Here is a 24455-nt window from a genome sequence, read left to right on the forward strand (position 1 = left end):
TGGGACACTTCAGATACAGGAGGTCACCCTTGCCTTGGCCATGCCACCCAGCAGGCAGGTGGCATCTGCCTGGGCACCCAGATTGCTGTCTCTAACCCTTGACGTGGCTGGAGGAAACCAGCTCTGAGGGCAGCCCTGGACCCTTAGGCTTTCAGACCCAGTGGTTTGCCAGGAGCCTTAGCAGGAGTCTCACACTGCACTGGCACTGGCAGACCTGTGCTGTGCCTTGCTCTGTGCTGAGCCCCTGGGCTCAATGAGGTAGGGAAGCCATTTTCCTAAACACGCCTTGGGCCTAGGATTTACTCGACACACAAGGAGAAAGCACATTCATCTGAATCCCCTTCTCTCCCCTCTCTGAGGCTTGGTTTTGTTTTTAAATCTGTATGGCAGGCGACCAAACTGGCTGAGTCAGTCAGCTGGCTGGTCACCAGAAGTAAAAATGTGGTTTTGTCCCCTCCCTCATTCTCCCCCTTCCCCCCAGATTTTTTTTCTTCTTCACTTAGCGACAGTTTCATGTATTGACAACAAACCTCTTACTGCCTCCTTCTCTCTTGGGGCTGGGACAAGTGGAAGCTGGTTTTTATTTTCAGAATCTGTCTAGGGGCAGAAGGTGTACGATGAAGCCTGGCTTTGCCTTCTTGCTTCTGCCAACAGTGATTCTGCCTGGGAGGAGGGAGAGGTGCCCACTGCGCCCAGGCCTTTGCAGGCTGATGGTAGCCCAGGCCTTTGCAGGCTGATGGTAGCGTCTGCTGTCCTATAGGCAATTAGATAGAGGGAAGAGAGGTGAAGTGTCTTGCACAAGGCCATGCAGGCCAGGCCTAGAGACACGGGAACTGAAAATCAAGTCTCCTTTGGCCACTGACATCCAGGAGCTGTGCCAGCAGTGGGCTGGCTTTCAGGGAACAGGAAGAGATGAGAGGTTCCTGAGTGCTTACCAATGCTCCTGGATGCCATGGCACAGATAAGGGTGGTTGAAATGCTCCCTGAAGTTGTCTCTTCCACTGAGAAGATGGGAACCAACAACAAGAAGATGGGAGCAGGGGTATTTGGCTGTTCTGCTGGCAGTCTGAGTGGGGAGCTGGCTGTGTTTCAGGCACCTCTTACTGTTCGGTTGATCACAATGCCTGTATCCTGAGGAGAGGACCACAAGGGGTGGTTTTCTGCCCTGTGGCCTATGGTTTGGCCATCAACTTCTTTACTCCCTATGCGTCCAGATTCTGTAGCCCCACCTGTGGGCAGCCTTGTGATCATTGCCAGGGTGGAGAGGAGATGGCACAGGGGGTGAGGCAGGTGTGATGCAAGACTACTTACTCTGTTCCTTGCTTGTGGCAAGTCTATGTCTCAGTCTGAACTCTATGGTAGATTGTGAGAGGTTGTATGATCTCACTGTGTCCCGGCTGGTCACTGGGCACCAGAGCCTGTGGCACCTCACAGGAATAAAATTTACTGAGCTGTAAACAAAGGAGCCTGCTCCAAAAGAGGAGTTTTCAGATGCAAATTGGCCACTTGGCTTCAAAGACAGATTTTCTTAATTTGTATGTTGATTTTTGCTGTTTCAAATGCGTACATTGCAGCAAATGCTCCAGCTTGACTCTGGCTTCTGTGTACTTCAGCAAGGGGGACTGCATGAGGCTGCCTGCTGCGAGCTATGCAGGGAGCTGAGGATACCGCACTGGTCTGAACTAGTTTGCTGCTTCTTCTGTCATATATCACCACTCAATTGCGGGACATACTTCCAAGGCTTAAAAAGCAGGAAAGGGGAGAAACTGATTTACTGGTTTTTATTTTAGCAGGAAAAAATGTGATGGACTAAGAAATGTTAAAAGACAAAATAAATCCTCTACAATATTATGCTCTGTTGAAATGAAGGGAACTGAAAGGTGCACAAAGAGGCTTGAGGGCGCAGTGGGTAAAGGTAGCCACAGGCTCCTGGTGAGGCTGAGCCTCTTTGCTATGTGTCACATGGGGAATACAGGCACGGGGGGAATGATAGCTATGTTACTGTCCAAGAGGTATGTCTGTGCACAGGTAGGTTTGCCCCCACCTCTTCTCTGATGGCTGGTGGCCATGGCTATACCATAAAGCTGGAGGCAGCCATGGAAGTGCTGTAGTGTGCAGGCACCTGTGGGTCACGGAAACTGTGTCAGCAGGACAGAACAGGTGAGGAAAAGTGAGAAGCGCTGCTGGGATCTAGTGTTTGTTGGCAGAGGTTCTGGGGCTGAAAATGAGTAGAGGGTAACAGATGCTGCAGGTTTTCTGGGCAGTAAGGGGAGCTTTGAGGTCAGGAGGATGCTGGGGATGCATCTCCTGCATCCATTTGTGCCTAATCCTCAACCTGTCATCACTTCTCTTCCCTTCCCCATCTCTTAAGAGCTTATGCCAGTAGGGTTGAGGAGGTGTGGGAAGAGGAGAACTCTGTAGCAATACCTGAGTGTGTCTCTGATGGAATAACTGTCCCGAACAGAGCCACTCTTTTTCCTTAAATTTCTTTGTGGTCATTCACTCAGCAAACATCCAGGACAGAAGAAGAGAAAGAATGGTTTGGAAGGGAACATAGTGGCCTGTGGTTTGCTGGCACCTCTGGCCAGGTGTTGGGAGTGGATACCATTATTTTCCACCAAATATGGAGTGCACTGGGGGCCTGAGCTGGTACAGGAACTTTTTGTGTGGAGTACTTTTGGAAATTGTCTCTGTTAGGGATGCTTACTTGATCCTGGTACTTAACCTGTTTGCTTTTGGTTATGCTGGAGAGAAGGAAACAAGACTTGTCAGTTCCATTTTGTCCTGGTTGGTGTAATTTTCCAACCCTTTCCTGGTTGGATTGTAAACCTGTGGGGATCTTGAAATCCCATTGCTCTTTCTGATAGAAAGGGGTGGGAAAAATAATCCTGAAATGGATCTGCTGTTTAAATCCTTTCCACCTCATGATCTGAAACCTCTAATGAACTGCCTGGCCTTCAGCCCCCTGTTTACACCCTCTCTGTGTTGCACTCCTCAAAATGCAGGTGCTACCTTACAGCTGTGTGTGGTGTTCCTCCACCCAACGACATGGTTTTTAAAGTTGGGGGAGTGGAGGAGGGAAGCCACCCCGAGGGACTACTTAACTTCCACACCTCTTACATTCTGTTCTCCAGGCAGGTGACTGAAGTTCGGCACAGTCTGTTTCTAACCTCATCATCAGAAAAGACGCTTGTAACAAGGTCTGACCCATGGGCAGACTTCTAAACAAACACAAACTCCTTCAGCAAATCAATACTTGGATCAATGGGGTTTTTTTCCTCTGTCTAAAAAATAGAGTATAGCTATGTTGACTCATTCTGCCGAGGCTGTTTCCCAGGACATCTCCCTGCTAAAGCCTGAAATGAAGAGCTGGAATTTCAAGCCATTCTCCATTTCCATTGTCACCCGAGTGACTTCATTGAAAGTCTTGCTTATAGTTCTTGGAGCTAGCTGGCTATCTCCAGTACATCAGAGGGGTGAAAGGCCCTGGGCAGCTTGGCAAACCATGAGCAAAACTGTGGTGGCGTATACTTTCTGTCCTTTGACCTTAATACCTGTCACGTTCCCTTTTGAATGAACTCTGGAAAAAGGCAAATGACACTTCAGTAGTGCAGCAGTCCAGTACAGTGGACTCAGTCCCTTCCACTGGCCCATACCTGCAGGGACAGTCTTGTGAGAGCCTCCCACAGTGTTTCCCACCAGTGGGCTCTGTGTGTTTATGCTGGATGAGGAGGTTTAGCACCACATGTGCTGTGTTGTGGCAGATGTTCCCCATCACATCCTCCTGGGGGTTAGGGACTGGCAGAAATGAAGCAGCCTGGGACAGCCCCATCCTGTACAGCCAGACACTTCTGTGTCTGAGGCTTTGTCTGTAGTTTTACTTGGTCTGTAAGGGAAAATAATTCTTGTGGAAGTAGTTAGAGATGAAAACCTAGCTGCTCTCTGATCCTCGGGCTGTTGTCACTATGTGGAGGATGGACACTGCTTGTTCCCTCCCTGGGGCCATGCATGCACATCACCCTGTGACAGTGGTGTCAGCAGGGCCAGCAGCCAGGGCTGAGCTTCTTTGTGATGGTCCCCAGTGAATAACAGGTATCTGAGGATGAGCTGTGTTTGACACAGAGCAGGTGGACAGCACTGTGTCCTGAGGATGCTCAGGAGGATGCTCTGCTCCTGGACAATATGTCCAGATTGGGAGCCGACAGCTCATTCCCTATTTTGTATTTGACCATGAAGATGATTGTTGTCTCCTGGGTTTGCCCGTGTAGGGTGAAGCTAATGGGCTTGGTAGTAGGAAGGGTGAATCCACTGATGTCTGTGATATTTGGAAAGAGCTATTAGAGACTCAGAGCCCACTCTGATCAAAAGCTGTCATGCCTGCAACCTTGCCCTGGCTCTCTCTGTGGAGTGTTTGAGGAAATCCTCCAACCCCAGCTGGATGTGAGCAGGGTGGTGTGTCCTGGGCCTCATGCAGATCAGGCTTTACTTGCTTTCACAGTTAGGTTCTGTGCCTGGAGGTGGGACTGCTGAATTTGCTGAGCCAAGACATTGAACGAGAGAACCAGCATCCTCCCTTCCCTGCTGTTCTGTATGGTAGGCTCCCTGTCTGGATTATAGTGCCAGGGCCTGGGGATGGCGGGATTTCCCAGGACAGGACTTCCCTGATGCATGCTGAGGCCAAGCAGGGCCAGGCTGCAGAAGGAGAGGTGCCTGGCTGTGTCCTGCAGCACTGCTGTCCTGCCGGAGGAGAAAGCACGGCAGGACTGCCATCACGTCCCCCAGCAGAGAGGCCTCCACCTTGTCTCACGCCCACATACTGGTACAGACGCGCACACGCGGACAGAGGCAGGTTCGTACCGGCGTGAACATGCTCATGTGGATTCCCATGGATCTGCGGTTAAACAGGCACACCCACATCAGCATGGATGCAAACAGACCCCATGCTGGTGTGGGCCTGCTCACTGTCACAGAGGCAGACGTATTCCTATCCGTATGGCTCCGGGCTTGTGCCGGCACAGGCGCAGGCATACAAGGCATACATGCGCTCACAGCCACAGCCACAGCACTGGGCTATTTTTGGGAGCACTCCTAAGAACTGTGAGCGTGTTTCAGATGTTAGAGTCTTAGATGGGGGAAAGCTAGAACAGATGGCTGGAGGGTTCAGAGCAGCAGCCCTGCTGAGAACAGATATTTATAGGCAGCTTTAACCCTTGTGTGGTCTCTGGAGCCATGTTTAAAGGGACAGTGTCTGGAGCAAATGTGGTGGAGCCAAGCAGTGACCTCTGAGGGTGTTCTGTCTTATCTGGTTTCTGTGAGCCAATTATCAGTGTAGTCTGGAAATCCCATTTATACTCTACCTCTTTCTTAAGCACAGGGATGCAGCTTTCCCTAGACCATGGAGCCTGGTCTCTATAAGCCTCAATGAAACTGGGCTAGTTGTGGTTATTATTTGCTGTCCAAGCTGGGGCAGCGGGTACTGCGGCCGCCCCTGTGCTTGCGTGACCAGCAAAACGAGGACAAAGATTGTTTTGTCCCTCTTGCCCTCATTTTTTCTCTTTTCTTTTTTTTTTTTCCCCTTTCTCTTTTAGCCAGAGGTTACCCAGATTCTTCCTTTTCCTTTTTGGAAGGAGATGTTGTGTTTTCTTTCAGGCATGCAGTCTTGTAAAGAGATACAGAATAAACCCTACCCTGTCACAGCTGTCAGATGTTTTTACCTGCCCTCATTTTGGGCCCTCATGCTTGAGCATTTAGGGAAGTGTGGGTTGTGCTGCTTTGTTGAACAGAGCTGGCCGCAAAGCAGGGAGCACGGCAGTAGGGTGACAACTCTATTTGGAGTCCTTTCTTCAAGAGCAGCCAGCCTCCTGCTTGGGGTCTGAAAGAGTGTTTTATTTAAATTGTCTGGCATGTCTTGAAGTGGCCTTCACAGAGCTGATTATCAGCAATGGGGGAGAGTGATCTGGGGGCAAGGAAGAAAGCCCTTAGGTGAGCTATGTAAAGAACTGACAGAGTAGCTATCTGAGAGTTGCAGGGAAGAAGGCACCACCTCTGAAACATAACCTGGGGTGCAAACCTGGGGAGCTGTGTGAGCGTGCTCAAGCTGCTTGTCAGCCTAGCTCTGGCAAAACTAGGGAGCAGTGGCATTTCCGAGTGAGCGTGGGGCACTGGGAGACTGGATAAAAAAGAAATGGAGATGGTACTGCTGGCAGAGTTGGTGCTGCCAGATCAGGGAACTGTGCTGGCCTGTATCTGTACTCCTGAAAATGGGAAGATTGAGTCCAGTTGTGAGATGGGGGAAGCAGCTGCAGCACTGAGTGGAAAAGGACACATCTCCCTCCCAGATAAGCAGTGGATCCCGTGGCATTTGAGCTGTGGTGGTTGTGTGCAGTGGCACACACAGCATGCACCTGGGCTGCACCTTTCCTCTGTCAGGATTTAGACTAATCCAGATGTTTGGACTGCACTCTGCCTGCCGGCTTGTGCCCAGCGTGGGGGTCCCAGAGAGCAGTACAGAGCTGTTTCCCACTTGTCTTTGCACTGCTGTGCACCTGTGGACCAGCCGGAGCTGCTTGTGATGTTGGAGGTGGCTCATAAGTCGGGCTATTTGGCCAGAGTCAGGTTCTTGGCCAAGGGTTTCATGCAGATGCTCAGTGTATGCCTCAATGAGCCGAGTTTGTTGTTGTGTACCCTGATCCCATGCCCGAGGGGGCATGAGGCTCTGCTGGAAAGTCTGGGAGCATGACAGAGTGCTGGCCTTGCCTCAGCATGGGACTTCCCAGTGGTGCTGCCACTTCGCCAGGGATCAGGTCTGTGCCTTGAGGGTGCGAATTCAGAGCATCCCCAAGGTTTCTTTACATCGATGTGCTGGGCCTGGGAGATGCGAATCTGTAGAGAGTAGAAGTATGTTGGAGCTGCTTGCTCCCTTGCTTATTCCCTACACTTTCAGACTTGGAAAACAGTCACTGTTGTTGTGTGTGTGTGTCGTCCCCTGCCCCGAGATGTGTTCTCACTGCTCACCTGTGTGTCACGTGGAGGAGTTCTCAGGTTTCCCAGAAGCTCTTGGTCACAGGTCAGCACTTGCACTCACCACTGAAATGTGTCTTTGGGGTGAGAAAAATCTAGTTTCTGCTGCTTCACACCTCTCCCCCCTTCCCTCTCCCCCCTGCCCCATCCTGAAAACACAGCTGATCCTACTGGAGACCCAGGCACGGTGCTGGCAGCACTCTGCAGCCAGCTCACAGTCTGGTCTGCTGCATGCTGGTGTCAGCTGGCAGCTTAGTGCTGGTGACTGTCTGACTGCATTTTGTACCCAGACAAATTGGTAGGAGTGAGGTTGCTCTCAGCAGGGCCACCGGGCGTGCTGGCGTGATGTTCCTGTGGCTGGGCTGGTCCTGTGTTCTTCCAGGGCCCACAGGAAAGGCCAGCAGCCACCACTCGCCTACCTGAGGAGGCAGAGAAAGAGCCTGGCAGTAACAACGAACCCAGTTGGGTAACTGCCAGTCCTGGGATCTGCCCACACTTGCCTGGCCTCCCACAATGGCCCTATTGTTCCTGAGAGGGCAAGGAGGAGGCTGCCTGCGCTCCCTGGGCATTGTTAACCCTCTACCTGCCAGGAGCAGGCTGTAGGGCAGGCATGCATCACAGAATCACAGAATATTTGGAGTTGGAAGGGATCATCAAGTCCAACTCTTAAGTGAATGGCCTGTACAGGGATCAAACCCACAGCCTTGGTGTTATTAGCACTGTGTTCTAATGAACTGAACTCTCAGGTCTTTGGGGTGGGAGGTCCCATGGGCAGGTGGAGAAGCTCCCACTGCCCTTGAGTGCAAGGAGGGGAGCTGCAAGGGAGCACCAACCTCTCTGCCAGCTTCCTCCAGACCCGCCACTTGCTGCTGTTTTGAGGACAGCCAGCACGTGCCTGTGGTGAAGGCATACACTGGAGAGGCAGGGCTCTGCTGAGCCTTGATTTCCTCTAATAAGGCATAGGGAGGCTCTCTGCCTTCTTCCAGGCTTCTTTCTGCTGTGACCTTGCCTTGGGAATAGCCCTCATTCAGCTCCAGCACGGTCATCAGTGGCTGGGCTGCTCTGGCCCTGATGCACATGCCAGAGCAAGACATGTCTTTAGAAATGGAACCTTTGGGGTCTTGGGGGGGCTAATTCCAGTGGCTGAGGTATCTGTGTGGAAGCTGTTTAAAGCAATTCCAGACTGATCAAAGTGCCTTCTTCCTTCCTATCCTGTAATGTGATCTCAGGCCAGCGAGCTGCTCGGGCTCTGCTGTGGCTTCTGGTTCCAGTTGCGGAGACACAGCCTTGGAGGGCACAGACGTGCCTCCCTGCGGGTGCAGGCTCAGAGCCAGAGAGCCGTGTCCATGTGCCAAAGAGGACAACAAGTACCCTGTTGCTGGCCAAAGGAGCTGGACACCCATGTCCTGCTCTGCTTGCTAGCTCTGCACTGCCTGTCTTTTGATAGCAGTGATGCTTCCCCACAGCCTTCTGGTGTGTGTGCTTCCCTGTCAGTTGATTCCAGGGGTTACAGGGCCACCGGAGCACCCCTGCTCTGTCACAGACTTCCCCTCCAGATCTCTGGTGCCCATACCAATCCGCTCTGCACTGGGGAAGGTGAAAGGTTTCCCAGGGTGGAATTTCCTTCGAGGCAGTTGCACAGCCGCTTCCCCCTCTGACCTTACACTCCATGTGCCTTAGTCACGAGGGCATGCAAATACAAGGCGATGGGGTGGGGGCTGGAGGGAGCTGCTGGGAAAAGGAAGTGACTTCAGCTGGGGTTTAAATATAGAGCCCAGGCTCTGCTGCTGCCGGGCTTGGTATTTATAATCCTGGAGGAGCGCTCGGCAGTTCTCTGCATCTCTTCTGCAGTCCAGGCTGGCAGAGGGCAGTGTGGGGGGCAAGGTGTTGTGGCAATCAGCCTTGCTTTCCTCTCTTCCCTACATTTCTCTCTCAGCTCCCTCTCCCCAGGTGTGCTGGGGTACATGTGAGTGTGCGCTCAGTTGCACAGACATGGTGCTGCAATCCAGGCAGTTTGCAGGCCTGCAGGTGCTCCAGCCTCTTCTTTTTGTACAGGTGTGTGCTTTGTATGTTGCATTTAGTGCCAGGACCGGGCGGAGGAAAGGAGTCCAACTCTTCTCCAACTCTCTGTCATGAGCCTTCTCAAAGGCAAACTGGGTTGTTGCACTGCTGGCATGCACCATGTGATGCAGCTGGGGTACATGGTGCCAAGGAGTGGTAGGGATGTCCCTGCCACAAAGGTTTCCTGCTGGGACCCTGTCTGCAAAGACTGTGTCCTTCTTCACGCTGGAAGGTCACCTGAGCTTGCTCAAAGGAGAGCTAGTATTTTGTGGAAATTTTCTGCAAGGTGGTATGGGATGTCTAGCCCTCTCTTGCAGTGTGCAGCAGGCGTCTCTGTGCTGCCTTTATCTGAGGAAATGGAGTAAGTGTCTGCTGCAGGCACATGGTGCATGGCTCTGCTCCCCAGCAGAACCCTCTGCACTCCACGGAGGCCCCGGTGTGAGGGCTGGGGTGCCAAGGAAGCCTGGGGTCCAAGGGCACCCCTGTGTTGGCGGGAGGTGCAGCAAGTTGGCCCGTGCTTAGCCCTGGCCAGGCTGTGCATCCCTGGGTGACGATGACACCTAGTGGCCTCAGGCCCAGAGGTGGGGCACCGAGTGTGACACCCCAGAAAATCTCCTGGTGCTTCTGTACAGTCGGCATGAAACTGGAACAGCCATGGGCAGTAGACCCTGGGGTGCTCAGGAGCCCTTGCGTCTCTGGCTTGTAGACAGTGGGCAGGGAAGGGACCCAGTGGGATGGCTCTGCTGACAATGGCTAGTCTGTCACAGAGCCCTGAAGAGAGACTTTCTGCTAAAAATAATATTAGAAACTGTTGTGTTAAAGCTTGGAAGCTCCTTGTGCAGCTCTGACATTACTAGGTCCCAGTCCTGCACACTGCTCGCATCTCATGAATTTTTTTTGCTGTTGCCAAAGGATCCTAAAGCAGTTACTGAATCCTAAATGCAACTGAAAGACTGTCCTGATAGGCTCATCCACATCAGCCATTTACCTGACATGTGTGACCCTCACCAAGATATGTCTCCCTTGTGATTCTTTTGGGAAATTTGTGGTTTCAAGGTCTCAGCTGTGAGCCCTGCTGCTCAGGAGGGCTGGTGTAGCAGAGAGCAGTGTGAGGCACAACTCACCAGCAAGGCTTTTTAGCACTACTCATCCAGTCCCAGTAGCTTTAGTGCACAAACACAGTGGGAGTAATGGCCCAATGAAGGAGGTCTCTTCATCCCATGCAGCAACTGCCCAAGGAGGTCTGTGCTGTGGTCTTGTGTTGCAACCTGTGGCGATATCTGCCAGAAGTGTTTTTACAGGGAAACTGCTTCCTTCATGTATAGATGAGCTTGTCTTTCTGCATCCCTGAAGGCTGCACAGCTGAAGGCTGCGTGGGAGTGTCCAGCTGTCACAGCAGCCCGTGTTCCTGACCAGATTTCACATGCTGCAGGATGAGATCCTGCCTCAGAGGAAATTGGAGCTCCCTGAGCAGCAGCAGTACCTTTGGAAGAGACTTCTGGCTTTGCTCCCTGACCTATTAGGTGCTGTTCCCTGGCCGCAGGCTGCCGAGCTGCAGTGTGCAGGTGGCTGCGCTGCCCCGCATGTGAGCATCTGCAGCTTCCTGCATGTCCCTTGCTGACCCGTCCCCAGCAAGTCCCATGAGCCGGTGTATGAAATAATTCCTCGTTTGATAACGAGAGCCACATGCGACTGTCGAGTAATGTCTGGCACATGCAGGGTTTCTGTAGGGAGCATGCCAGTTGGACTGGGAAGCTAGAAATATCTGCAAATTTGATGTTAGACCTGGAGACTCCCTGAGCACAGGACAGGAAGCCAGGCTCTGGCTGGGGCTGCAGTAAGGAGGGGAGGAATGGGAGAAGCTGTTGAACTGGGGATAAGGAAAGGTAAGGAAAAGATCTTCTAACACCGATGGGCTAAAGCTATGACAGGAGGAACATAGTAGAGTGCTGGATAGAAAGCAAATGGCATTCCCACTTCACCTCACTGTCTCTGAGCCTCAGCTTCCACCTGTGTTACATGGGACGTTTGTCCCTAGGTGGTAGGGAACGTGAATCTGAGGTTTTGTCCTACTAAAGACCTTTGAGACTTGTAGCCAAGCAGCCCCACAGAAATGCATCATTCCTGAGACAGCTCCAAATGGCAGGAGATCAGCAGGGCCTGCCAAAATGACTCCAAAAACTGCTAGGATTCAACAGAACATTAGATTCTCTCTGCAGGTCTTTTAAAACCCTCCCATACACCTGGCAAGGGTACCACCTTATCTGCCATTTAAAAGGGCATGAGAAGGATCCAAGAAATGAAAATGGGCTTCTCTGGGCTATCAGTCTGATGTATAAGAGCATGATAGTTTCATGACATTTTGAGAACAGATGACCCTTGTTGGCAGAGCCTTGCCTAGTGGAACTCCCTGCCTTTCAACGTCTCCAAGTCCAGCCAGCCAAAGCAAAGCTCAAATAAGAACGCCTTTAGCAGTAGCAGCCTGGGTTAAGGCTGTTCTCATTGGGGATGAACACGCTTAGACAAGTGTTCTGTACTGGGCTTCAGGAGATGATCCTGCAGTCATTGGTCACTAAACAGTGTGATATCTTGGAGCTGTGCTGGTTGAGCTCAGGTGCATTTCAGGCTCATCTGGCTGTTCAAACCCTTTGCTGGCTCTTGGCTGGAGCTGGCTGGCTGACAGCAGTGCTGTTTTGCTACTGGTTTTGAGGGTTTTGTTTCTCACTGGAACAGACTCAAAACCTATTGAATGGTCTTGCGAAAAGGATTGTTTTGGAACAACCATTTTTGCATGGAAAAGGTCAAGTTTCTGATTCTGGTCTTCTCTCAAAATCAGAAATGATCCAAGGGTCTCAGACTTCAGAAATCTTGCTTCTAGAAAGTTTGTCGTAGTCTTTCCCTCCTCGAAATACACTGACTTTACTGACATAGTATGGTATCTTTTTTTCTGCTCTTATCCCTGGGAGGACTGGTGTGGGTCTTGTGCCCGCTATCTCATCCAGACTTGGAGTGAGTCGTATTTCAGGAGGGGGCAGTGGTCTTTGGGGTCTCTCCTGATGTTCTCTGCTTAATGCCTTTCTTTAAGAAGCTCTTGAGCTTGCTTAGAACCCGTCATTGCCAAAGCCAAGGCATTTGACGTGAGTTTGTGGTGGTGTCCACAGGAGGTTTTGGATTGGGCTTGTCCAGGATTGCAGCTTGTGGTTGGGTGTTTATCAGCACAGGTGATGTGCTTAGAGGGTATTTGCAATGGCAACCTGGTCTTGTTACTTCCTGGATGGGCTGGCAGAGAGGAGCTGGGCAACTTTCTGTGCATTGCATCACCTTGTCATGACCTGTCTTGTATGTTGGGTGTTGGTGAGCTGGGCATAATGGGTACGCACAGCTCAGGAGGCCTGGGTTCTGGTGTCTGCCCTGTATGCTTAAGCTGGTACTCATCTGGGTTTCACAAGAGCTCTTCCCAGCATCCAATAGGAGGGAGGTGTGGTGAAGAGCCTTCCTTTTTGACTGCGTTTTCCTGGCTTCCTCTCTCACCCTTTCTTCCAAGAGGGATAGCACGGCAGCAATGCCAGCCAGCTCCCAGCTGTGGAAGCTGCAGGGCTGGCAGCAGGTTCAGGCTCTGCATTCTTTGCGGCAGTGTTGGGAATCTGTGTTATCGGAGGGAGCAGGAGCATGATTCACCAGAAAGTCCTCTGGGAAGGCAGTGGGGTTTCGGGTTTCTTGAACTATCAGCTAGCAATTCCCGGACTGTGAATATGTCAGCTCAGTCTCTCCTGCCTGGAGCTTCCTCCTGCTCTCCCTCTGCTGCTGTTCAGACCATACTGAAGGAGGCTTACTGAAAGCAGTTTTTGTTTTTTTTGGTTCGAGGTTTCTTGTCTACTAAGGTCCCAGTCTTTGATTTAAAGCTGTGGCTTTCAGATGTACCAGGGTGAAAACACTCTCTGCATTTAAATGTAGTCCTTCATTCAACAGATATTTATTGTGCCTTGTAAGCCTCCCTCTCTGCATGAGGTAGGCTGGGTTATCCCCCCATGTAATGATGGGGGAATCAAGGCACCCAGAAACAGGGCATCTTGCTCAGGGTCACGAGTGGAATTGTTGGCAGCCAGGAGCAGAAGCCAAGAGTCTCAGCTCCTTGCTTTAACCACTGGGAATTAAGTTTGCTATTGTCTTTAAAACTACTGGGCTGGAGTGGGTGTGTTGCTAAATTGCAGAGAAAGACAGATTTCTGTGCAATCTTCTTTTTGTCATGGTCTTTTCAAGATGTTTTGGATTGTTTGTCTCCTAGTGTCAGTGTATCTACTTTCTAAGTAATTATCTTCTGTGGCCCAGATGTGTGGCATGCCTGCTGAAACATAGTTTAAATCTAGGGGTGTGTGGAAGGAGCTTACAGCAATCGAGATGCCTGTCGTCATGCTGCAGTCAGGCAGATGAGAGACCAGGGTGGATCCCCATTATGCATCTGCAACAGAACCCAACTGTTGCTACTCCCAAAAGCAGAGCAGAATCCACAGGCAGCTGCTTCTGGCATTTGTCCCATTAGGAATTGTGAGGAGAGTGTGGTCCCTTTGAATAGAGACTAGAAGAGAAGGGCTTTCCGAGGTTTAGCCAGGGCCCTCTGTTAGCCTAGGGTGGCTTTCCATCCTGCCTCAGCAAGATTTTGACTGTCTTCCCTGAAGCAGCAGCTAGCACAGCACTTCCTAATGAAGGAAGAAGATAAATGTCCCAAAAATGTAACGTTCTGGAGGAACCTCACAGCCAGTGAGGCTCATCCATGCTGCAGGCAGCACCTGAAGGTTTCATCCTGGTGGCTGCCAGGTCCTCCATGATCGAGATGTATGTTCCCTGAGAACCAGAGGGACAGGGGGTGCATCTCTGGACTCTACAGGCCTGGGCTTTGCAGGGCCCTGGGCTTCTTTCTCTCTGCTCATGCTGTGCTGTACTAGAGTTGTGCTGCAGCGCTGCTGAGCCCTCAGATTTTCGGTGAAGCACTTAGGGATCTATTTCAAACACGATATTGTGCCTGTGCAGATTTGTCATAGGCAGATCTGGATCTCCCAGCCTACCGTCGATAAAGGAGCACTTCCTCAGTGGGTGTAGGGGCACCGTTGAGTCAGTGGGTTTGTGACCCTCAGGACTGTGGTGCGTGTTGCAGGGATTGCGAGTGCGGCACGGTGAGGGGGGTGGGCTCTGGGCCACCAGTAGCGGGAGCTTGCTGCAGGGCTTGCTTTCTGGAATGCTGTCTGGCAGTAACCTCTTCCAGCGGGGCCGAAGGCTCCCTGCGGCTGGCCAGCCAGCGGCTTCGGGCAGCGTGTGTGCTTAACGCTGCAGCTTGTGCCATATGGACCTTCTCCTCCTCCCCGCTTGCCCTCTCCATGTCTCCTTCCCTCCTCGGCTCCCCTCCCCCTGCGAGCGGTTTGACAGAGCAATTGGGCAGGCACTGGGACGGCAGCTCTGACATAAATCTCTCCTGGTGTGGAATGAGGGGTATAAATATCCAGAGAGTGATGTGATCTTTCCAGCTGCTATTAATAGGTCCCTAGAGAACAAGAGCGAGCAAGTGAGACTGGCTGACACTTAAAGGGCTAGCAACTCCCTTATGTGCTGTGAAAATTAATCAGTGCTGTGGCTCACCATCTTCCTCCAGGCTAGAGCAGAGCCCTTGCCGAGGTGCATGGGGAGGAGACGGAGAAAGAGGAGGAGGGAGTGACTCGCTAGTTAGGAAGTGGTGATAGGCCAAGCTGTGCACGTAGGATCCCACTAACTAAGGAGGAATGCCTGGGCGGGCTGTGCCACAGCGCTGTTTGCTGTTTTTGCAGCACGCCAGCAGCCCCTGGCTCAGCTCTCAGGGAGGCAGGTGCTGAGAAGACCCTTTTTCAGGCAGGCTGCACCTTGTGGCAATCGCAGTCTTTCAGGGATTATGGGTTTGCCAAGTGTGCTTCGCTCTTTGCTTGCATTGCAAGGGTGCAGTGGTTTGCCCTGGCAGAGTGAGCACTTGGCTTTTGCTGATGGTGTCTCCAGGCTTGCCTTTGGCAAGCCAGGAGCAGCGTGCTGAGCTCTCGCAGTGCTATTTAGAGATGTGGGGTTTGGTCTGGAGCCGGTGTTTCCTGTCCCTGGGTGGCAGAAGAAATCTGTGCACAGTGTCTGGCTTGCATGGTCCAGATGGGAGGAGCAGACCCTGGGCCCAGTAACCCCCTTTCCTGTGTACTGGGAAATTTCTCTGCCTGTGCACGGGAAAGGTTCTTGAGTGCATTGTGGGGGTGTCATGCAAAGCATATAGCGGATGGGAGCAAACAGAGAGCAGTACCTCAGCTTCCATGAACACGTGGTTTACTCTCTCTCCCTCCTAGTTTCCAAGTAGTAAAAACAACCGTGACAGGGTTAGGATTAGGGTGCAGTTACCAGGGTTGTGTGTTAAACCAAGGGTTGGTAGTGGCTTTCCAGAATACATGATGTGATGCGGAGCCACATCCCAGACATCTCTAATGCCTGTGCAGAGCTCCAAGGGGAATATTCCTAGTGCAAGCCCAAGAGACTCTACCAAGGCAGCTAGATCCTGCAAGGAGGGCTGTTGCAGCATTGCTTATCTGCATGCATGTACCCCAGCCTAGAAGCCTCCATGCTCTGCCCTAACCTTCTCTTCTCTGTCAGGCTCTGCTTCAGCCTGCAGGGCTATTCAGAAAGCTGGTCTGGGGCTGGAGCAGGAGAGCCTCACCCTGCTATCCTGGCAGGCCTGTGGCACATTGCATCATCCTGCTGGGCTGGAAGTTCCCGCTGAAGTGGACGTTCCCTCGCCCAGGGCCTTGGAGAAGGAGCTGGAATGGTTCCTCAGCCCCCTGGGAGAGGCATGGATACCTCTTGCCTGATGAGTGCCTACACACACTGTCTCTGCCCTTGCCTTGAAGCCCACTGCCACCTTCTCAGTTGCCTTAACTTCCTTTGTCCCCTGCTCCATCCCAGTTTTCTTTTTATAGGCTTGTGTCAAGACCATTTTCTGTCTGGTCTATTGTGTCCTTTGTGTTTTGCAAGGCAGAGGAAATTTATTTAGCAGCAGAAGGGGTCCATGAAACCAGTAGGGTACTGGATTTCTGTTCAGGGTCACAAAGTTGTCTGAGCTCTGGGAACATCTGTGAAATAGCTCCGAGGACCCTTCACTCACTAAAGGGCCAGGTTGGCATGGAAGCACCCATTTTTCATCGTGGCCTTGGAAATGAGGGCTCTTGTGTCCATGCCTGTGCCTTGAAATGCTGGCAAGTCTGCCATGCTTGATGGGAGTTTACAGCTAGTCAGCATATCACTAACTGTGGAGCAGGATCCATTGCTCAAAGGGGCCCATGCTCATTCCTGGCATGAGAAGCTCTGGGTTATGCCTTGCCATGGGCTTTGTCTGGCCCTGCAACCAAGCAGCAGCCCCAGGGCCCTAATCCTGGGCTGTGCCCCCAGCAGCTGCCCCCCACAGTGTGAGGGGCACTGTGGTGACTCGCTGCCCTTTTCTCTTGCAGGTTTCTGACCGAAGGGCCTGGGAGCTACCTCCACTGGTGCTGTGGGAAGCTTTAGCCAAGCCAATGCACCCTGACAACAAACTGCCCAGCCATGGCAAGGCAGGCAGCAGCGGTGCCCTGGCCCAGCACCACAATGTGAGCCAAGCACCCACGTGTAACCTGGGCTCAAAGGGTGTGGGGGCAGGCAGCCATGGCAGCAAGGCCACTCAGATCTCCCCTGGCAACTCTGGACTGAAAAACAGCCAGAACACTGTCCCAAACTTCAGCTCCTTGAAGGGCAAGGTGAAAAGGGAACGAAGCATCTCGGTGGACTCTGGAGAACAGCGAGAAGTCAGCACCCCATCACAGGACACAGAATCAAAAGGTAATGCTCTCCTAAACCTCGCCTCAGCATGTTGTCCCCTCAGTTGCTCCAAGCATCCTGGCAGGATTTGGGATGGGAGCAGCTGTGAGCATCTTGAGTCTCTGTGATGTCTTCTGTCCAGGCTTGTCCTGGCTGCTTGTGTGACTTTGCATCACTGCTTGTCACATTTGCAGTTTTGGGACCAGAGTAGCTGAGCATTCCTTAGCTTTGCATTTCACTCCGTAAACTCTTTGTTACACCCAGAATCTTGGGCTGATTTTCATGGGCTGTTGAGGCCATCTGAGCAACAGTGTGGTTCACCGAAACTGCCCCTGCTTTGCAATGTGCAGACTGTCAACTTGAGACCGAGTTGAGTTGTTTTCTGTCTCCTTGCTGTTGGCAGAGAGCTGCCTTTGTGGTGTTCTTGCAGCTGCCCAACAACTCGGTCATGGTTAGCAAGGAGGTGCTGCGAGGGTCACTGTCTGAACAGTTCTGTGGTTTTGTCAGCGATGGATGACTCTTGTGTTACAGCATGTGGCTTCTGGAAAAGGGCTGAGTCAGTGCTTCTAAACCCTTTGGCTTTCCTGTCCTTGCCAGCCTTCGCCATAGCCTCTTGCATTCCACCAAGCTTTGTGCTCAATGGCTCCATGGGACGCTTGAGCATCTCATGGATGGTAGGAGGAGAAATCCCCGTGGTGCCTTTGGTTCCAACTGAGACTCAAACCCGGTCCCCAAACGCAGAGCTGCTGTTCTGGCTTGTGTCCCTAAGCATTTGCTTTCACAGCCAAAGCTGTGTTGCCTGACTGGCTTAGGCCAGAGCCATGCCTTGGGTAGAATGAGTAGACTGTACCTGAGGTTGCAGGGATAACTGTACACCACTGATCAAAAGCATTTGTAGCTTTATCCAAGAACTGTCTTGTAGTCCACACTTCCACAAGAAAATTATTAAAATGGCTTGGTCAGAAATGCTCGAATCTCCTATGTTCCTAATGCACTGATAGATCATGTGAATATGGCTTGGAAACCACTAGATGATGTAAAAAAAAGCAGGCCAGACAATGTTATATTAGTTAAAGCACAGGACTGGAAGTTATCCATCCTGTGTCTGGTTGCTGTCCCTGAGTCTCTGAGTGCTTTTAAGGCAAGCCACTTCCTCTCTGAGCTACATCAGTCCCATCTGAGAAATGGAGGAAGCACATGAGTTTATAGAGGGCATGAATGCCCCTGCCCGATTGATATCAGCAAAGGGCAAAGTCTGTCTCTTGTTCCTACGAAGGATGTGAACGTACTATTCCATTCTGTATTCAAGTTTTGATTGCTAAATCACAGACCCTTTAAATTTATGGGTAATGCCCAAAGCTCTCCTGTTTGGAACAGCAGGTAGACATGTCCTATGTTCACAGACTCCTTTCAGGCAATAAGAAATACATCTCATTCTAAAACTCTGGCTCTCACACTGGAGTCCCACTAGATCTGGCTACAAAGACAAGGAGGCCAGACTGAGTAGATGCTTCAGGTTCTTAAGCAGCACTGGGCAGATGTTGGTGTAAGGCCTCTTGCCCAGTGCATCCCTGTTGGGTCAGCACAGCCAGCATGCAGCTGGGCAGGACCCCAGTCTTCCCAGTCCCTGCCAGGTCTTCTCAGCACCTCTCATGGCTCTGTTGCTTTGCAGGTGAGGTGGCTCCCCGTAGCAAGCGACGGTGCGTGCTGGAAAGGAAACAGCCATACAGCGGCGATGAGTGGTGCTCTGGGCCGGACAGCGAAGAAGACGACAAGCCCATCAGCAGTGCACACAGTGAGTGACTACCTCCTTACCAGCTCAGTCCAAATCTTGTGTGGGAAGGGATAGTTCCACTTCTCTTGTCACAGCCTGCTCCTAGGTCTGCGTGGTGGGAATGGGCCATGGTGGGGCTGCCCGGGGGCAGGGTCTGGAAGTGTCCCCGCACCAGGTTCCCAGCAGACGTCTCCTGTGTAAATGCTGCAGTGGCAGGGTCGGGCTGTGGGAGTGGCTGCTGTGGGAGAGACAGCTGGAGGGGAGCAGGGAGCCAGTTGCGTTGAGGGGCGAAGGGAGAGGAAGGCAGGGCATGCCCCTGGTAATTGCAGCGCTTATTAATATTAATTGTGGGTCTCATGCGATAGCGGCTGGCCATGGACGGCCACCCCGCGCCGGGCGGGCCGAGGCCGCCCCCTGCCGGCTGCTCGTCCCGGCGCTCCCGCGCTCTCCTCTGCTCCCGCAGGCTGTAATGTAGCAGATCCTGCGATGTCCACGGCCCCACAGCTTGGCCCAGGGTCCAACCCGCTGCCGAACCTGAGCGAGAGCAGCGCTTCCGGCGTGCCCCATGGTGCTGCCCCCGGCTTGCGGTCAGAGGCTGTGGGAGGCGGAGGCAGCGGAGCAGGGAAGCAGCCGTCACAGTTCGTTTATGTCTTTACAACGCACCTTGCTAACACGTAAGCAGTAAACCCCCTCCCTCCCAGCAGGCCTTGTCACACCTGTCTGCTGCATACAGCAGTGGAGTGCAGAAGAGCTGGAGAGACCTGTGTCTCTCTGGTTGCACAGAGTGGGAACCCCCTGGGGTTCAATGAGGTTTATTGGCAGCCACTGCGGGTGGGCAAACTTGGACTTAAGTGCACACTTCCTCCTGGTGATGCCTGGTGCTGCGCTCTGCTGTAGAGCACATTTAGTCAGCATCCAACAAATGATTCACCCAAAGCAGTGCAGGCTCCTGGGCTGATTCAGAAGTATCTAAGGGTTGGGTGTCTCTGGGAGTGTCATGTAACCCTTAGGTGTTCTCCACATAGTTCCTTCCTTCTGTCCTGCATTGTCTCAGCCATGGGATCATAGCAGTTTAGTTAGTTTAGTCTGTGTAGCTTAGTCTGTTTAGTTTTAGAGCTCTGCTGTACCACAGGTCTGATGTGGAAGATCCCAGAGCATCTGGGTGACAGCCACCTTAGGGCAGTAGGCACAAGGCAAAGCCTGTCACAGGACATGGGAAGAGGGAAATTCGAGGCCAAGTGATCATCAGTTGGAGATCCTCAAGGGGCATGTGCTGGAGAGGTGGGAAGACTCTGAGAATATTTACTCTTCTCAGTGTCCTCCAGAGATTTCCTTCTTTCTGCAGGACTGAAGAGCAGAGGTGGTAGCTGGGGATGGGTAGGATGGGGCACAGTTCCTATTCTCAAACGATTTGTGCTCTTTCCCCAGAGCTGCAGAAGCTGTCCTGCAGGGCCGAGCCGACTCCATTCTGGCCTACCATCAGCAGAATGTCCCGCGGGCAAAGTTAGACCAGGTATATCAGCTATGAACCAAATGCTCCAGTTGGCATGTGCTGCCAACTGCTACCCTTCCCCAGCCCCTGGCTCAGTTGTGAAAGAAGGGGTTGCCAGAATGCCCTTTCAGTGACGTGGGATGCTGCTTTGCTGCAGAAACTCTTTGGCACAAGCCCTTGCTGTTGTCATCTGTGAATAGTTTGGGATGGGGCATGGCCTGTGGCCCCACAGCCGTGTGGGCAGAGTACCTGCTTGTGCATTCCCAGGGCATGTAGAAAGGCCTGCATGTTTCCTGTAAGGAATGAAGATGAACTGCCAGGAGGCAACTTTTTGGGACACCCTGCAGGGTGCAGGGAAGAATACCTCTCTAGGGTTTTTACTTCTCAAGTTTCTTCCCCTTTTCTCTGCTAGGCACCTGCTCCTAAAGTGCTGGGGGTTGCTGAGCCACTTCCGATTAACCCTCCTGCTGCCAACACTCCTCAGTCCCAGCCACCAGCCCCTCAAGCGAGTCAGCCACAGCCGCAGCCTCCGCCACCACAGCCTCCACCCCCCCCACCTCAAACCATCAGTCAAACAGCTTTGCCTGCACCTCAGGAAGGGACAAGTGAAGATGTCCGGAGAGATCTGACTCCCAACTCTTTGGGGAACAACAGCAGCAGCAACCAGTCTGGAAACAACCACCCAAATACACCCACTGCATCTGCCAGCACCATGCAGCCTGGGCAAGTGGACTCCTCTGCCGCCCCCAGCTCCAGCCTTCTGGGAGAGGGTCCAGGCCCAGGGATGCCAGGGCAGGCAGGCCTGGGCCCCAGGAACGCCATGAACTCGGAAGGGCTCTCAAAGGAGCAGCTGGAGCACCGAGAGCGCTCTCTGCAGACCCTGCGGGACATTGAGCGTCTGCTGCTGCGCAGTGGGGAGGCCGAGCCCTTCCTCAAGGCCAGCCAAAATGCAGGTGAGGGCGGCACTGCCCCTCAGCCACAGGCTACCCCTACTCAGCCCCCTGCACCCTCTGCCAGCATGAAGAAGTATGAAGAGCCTCTGCAGTCCATGATATCCCAGACTCAGAGCCTTGGTGGGCCCAGCCTAGAACACGAGGTGCCGCACCACCCTGGCACTGACATGGGGCAGCAGATGAACATGATGATGCAGCGGCTGAACCAGGACAGCCTGACACCGGAGCAAGTGGCCTGGAGGAAACTGCAGGAAGAGTACTATGAGGAAAAACGACGGAAAGAGGAGCAGATCAGCATCCACGGCCGACCCATGCAGGAGATCATGATCCCACAGTCGATGGGGAGCATGATGATGCGTGGGCCCCCACCACCCTACCATAGCAAGCCTGGGGAGCAGTGGCCTCCAGGGATGGGCAGCCAGCTGCGGGGACCCATAGATGTGCAGGATCCTATGCAGCTGCGGGGAGGGCCACCCTTTCCTGGGCCACGGTTTCCTGGGAATCAAATGCAGAGAGTCTCCGGCTTTGGAGGGATGCAGAACATGCCCTTGGATGCTCTTGGGCCCATGAATGCCATGCAGAGACCAGTCAGGCCTGGCATGGGATGGAGCGATGATATGTCTCCTATGGGAGGCCCCGGGAACTTTCCGCAGGGCACCCTGCCCTACCCATCAGGGCAAGGGGACCCGGAAAGGTTTATGAATCCCCGTGCCAGGGAGGAGATTCTGCGGCATCAGCTCATGGAAAAACGCCCAGTGGCAATGCAGAGGCCCATAGGAATATCTGGCAACTCCATGAGCCAGAGCATGGAAATGGAGAGGATGATGCAGGCTCACAGGCAGATGGATCCATCCATGTTTGCTGGCCAGATAACAGGGGAGAGCCTGAGCAGTGCTGCAATGGGAATGGATTTTGCAGGCACTCGGGGGATGCTGAGCCCCCCTATGAATCAGGCAGGCCTTCGGGACATGGATGCACCCGTGGGCCCTGGCAACCTCAACATGAACATGAATGTCAACATGAACATGAACATGAACCTCAATGTCCAGATGACGCCACAGCAGCAGATGATGATGTCGCAGAAGATGAGGGGCCCCGAAATGTTGGCCCACCAGGGCATGAGCCCTGAGGAGCTGGCCAGGGCAAGGGCTCAGAATGGCAATGGTAGTGCAATGCTAACAGGGCCCCAGAAAATGATGATTCCCTCCCAGTTCCCCAACCAAGGACAGCAAGGCTTCTCGAGCGGGCAAGGACCTTACCCTAACATGCCTCAGGAGATGGGCAGTGGCTCGGACATATTCAGCCCTGAGCAGGGCACCATGCCCGTTGGGAGCATCAGTGGCACCACCAGGCTCAGCCACATCCCTCTGCCTCCGGCTTCCAATCCCACTCCCACACCAGGGGGAAACCTAGCCAACATGCACCCAGCACCTTCCCGGGGGCTTGGCCGCCGGCCCTCTGACCTCACCATCAACATCAGCCAGATGAATTCCCCCAGCATGGGCCACCTCAAGTCTCCCACCCTTAGCCAGGTGCACTCGCCACTGGTCACCTCCCCGTCTGCCAACCTCAAATCCCCACAGACACCCTCACAGATGGTCAGCATGCCACCTGCAAACCAGTCAGGGCCTCTCAAGTCCCCCCAGGTTATGAGCTCCTCTCTCAATGTCCGGTCTCCAACCAGCTCACCAAACCGCCTGAAGTCTCCTTCTATAGCTGTTCCTTCCCCTGGTTGGGTGCCATCTCCCAAAGCCACCATGCCCAGCCCAGGAGTCAACCAGAGCAAACAGACTCTCAGCATGAACTCATCTGCTTCCATGGGAGCACTGGATCAGGGTATGCCGGGTATTTTGCATGCGAGTGCATGTCTGTGCTTGGTGAGTGTGTGGACAGTGTTTCTCTCCAGCCTGTGAGCTCTTGCAGGAGCAGGAAGAAACATGTGCCTGTGCTTGGCATCTCATGGAGCAAGTTTATTTCCCAGGAGTCCAAACAGGGCCTTTTCAGGTAGATGAGAGGGTGGGCAGAGCAGCTTTTACTGCTTACGGTCTGTGATAAGGCAGCAAAAGTTGTGTCTGTGCTGGGAAGTCAGGAGCAGGTTGAAGTGGAAGTCTGCCACTGCTCTGGAGCAGGGTCTCTGCATGCTGGGCTGGGCCAGCTCTGTGTTTTGCAAATCCTGTGGTCACTGCCATCGGACAGAGGGGACAGGGTTGCTCCCTCATGGTAGGTGTGTGGACAGTACTAAGCTGGTCTCTCTCTTGCTTGCAGGTTCTCTCCCTTCTGGGCCTCGGAGCAGCTCTTCCGCGCCAACCAGTAACACCTCTAGCACCATAAATCCCAACATGCCTTTTACTTCCTCTCCAGATCCATCCCCCTCTCAGAACCCGCTCTCACTGATGATGTCCCAGATGTCCAAGTATGCCATGCCCAGCTCCACACCACTTTACCACAATGCCATCAAAACCATCGCCACCTCTGATGACGAGCTGCTGCCAGACAGGCCTATGCTCCCTCCTGGAAGTATGTCAGGTACGTACTATTGGAACTGGGCTTGCAAGGGGTCACACTGCCTCATGGCTACCAGTGGGCCTGAGGCAGCAGGTGGAGCAGGCATTAGAAACTCTCTTGTCCCCCCGTCTGCCATGTCAAATGGCTTAAATTCACCCTCACTGGTAATAGTTTGTGCGTTTCTCTGCCCTGGGCTGAGGCTACCTATCACCTTTTGGCTTGGGTGTGCTCTCTTGAAGTACGTGAGCAAGTCTGGCTTGAGACAGACAGACATCCTTCTTCCATGAGCTCTGGAATTTTTTAGACCTACCTTTACCCCATGTGGAGGCATTGGCCCTGAATTTTCATGGCTCCTGGAGTTTTCTCAGGCTCAGGACTTGCAGACAGAGGTCTGTTGCTTAGAGCCTTTGTGTTTCTGTGTAGCAAGATGGGCATGCTCCGAACAGGGCTTGGGAATCTGGTGTTTTGAGTGAAGCCCAGGTGCCTGCACAAAGCAACTTGTGTTGTAGGTAGCATAGTTGTGATTTCAGTAGGCCAGATATGCTTCACTAGCTGGTGGCACTGGTGAGGACAGCTAGGCAAATGAGTGTTTTTTGTCACTTGGTGACCAGCCCAAAGGGGAATTCCAGCGTGCTTTACCACTTGATTTAGGGGTTTAAAGCTGTCTGATAAATATTTTTGGCAGTTTTCAAAATGAAAAATCAACTTTTTGGCTCTTTCACTGCTGAGCATTCACTTAGGTTGACTGCAGGCATGCAAATGCATTGGCTGCCTCCACAGGCATGGATGGCTCTGCTGTTCCAATGGG

At 52.8% G+C, this 24455-nt stretch overlaps 1 protein-coding gene across 6 annotated transcripts in view; it reads left to right on the forward strand.

Moving 5' to 3' along the window:
• BCL9L (BCL9 like) overlaps nucleotides 1-24455 on the forward strand; it is a 65813-nt gene that overhangs the window by 34549 nt on the left and 6809 nt on the right. For 5 of the 6 annotated variants that reach the window (XM_050323077.1, XM_050323071.1, XM_050323072.1 and 2 more), the window contains 6 exons: nucleotides 16581-16944; nucleotides 18596-18718; nucleotides 19161-19371; nucleotides 20126-20210; nucleotides 20602-22978; nucleotides 23408-23668. In XM_050323077.1, coding sequence (XP_050179034.1) covers nucleotides 16644-16944; nucleotides 18596-18718; nucleotides 19161-19371; nucleotides 20126-20210; nucleotides 20602-22978; nucleotides 23408-23668 — 3358 coding nt within the window. In that variant the 5' untranslated portion in view covers nucleotides 16581-16643. The remainder of the gene's footprint in view (nucleotides 1-16580; nucleotides 16945-18595; nucleotides 18719-19160; nucleotides 19372-20125; nucleotides 20211-20601; nucleotides 22979-23407; nucleotides 23669-24455) is intronic. The other variant, XM_050323076.1, reaches the window with a different exon arrangement.

This window comes from Myiozetetes cayanensis, unplaced genomic scaffold (genome assembly GCF_022539395.1).
Source record: "Myiozetetes cayanensis isolate MyiCay16 unplaced genomic scaffold, myiCay2020 scf29, whole genome shotgun sequence".
Lineage (NCBI taxonomy): Eukaryota > Metazoa > Chordata > Aves > Passeriformes > Tyrannidae > Myiozetetes > Myiozetetes cayanensis.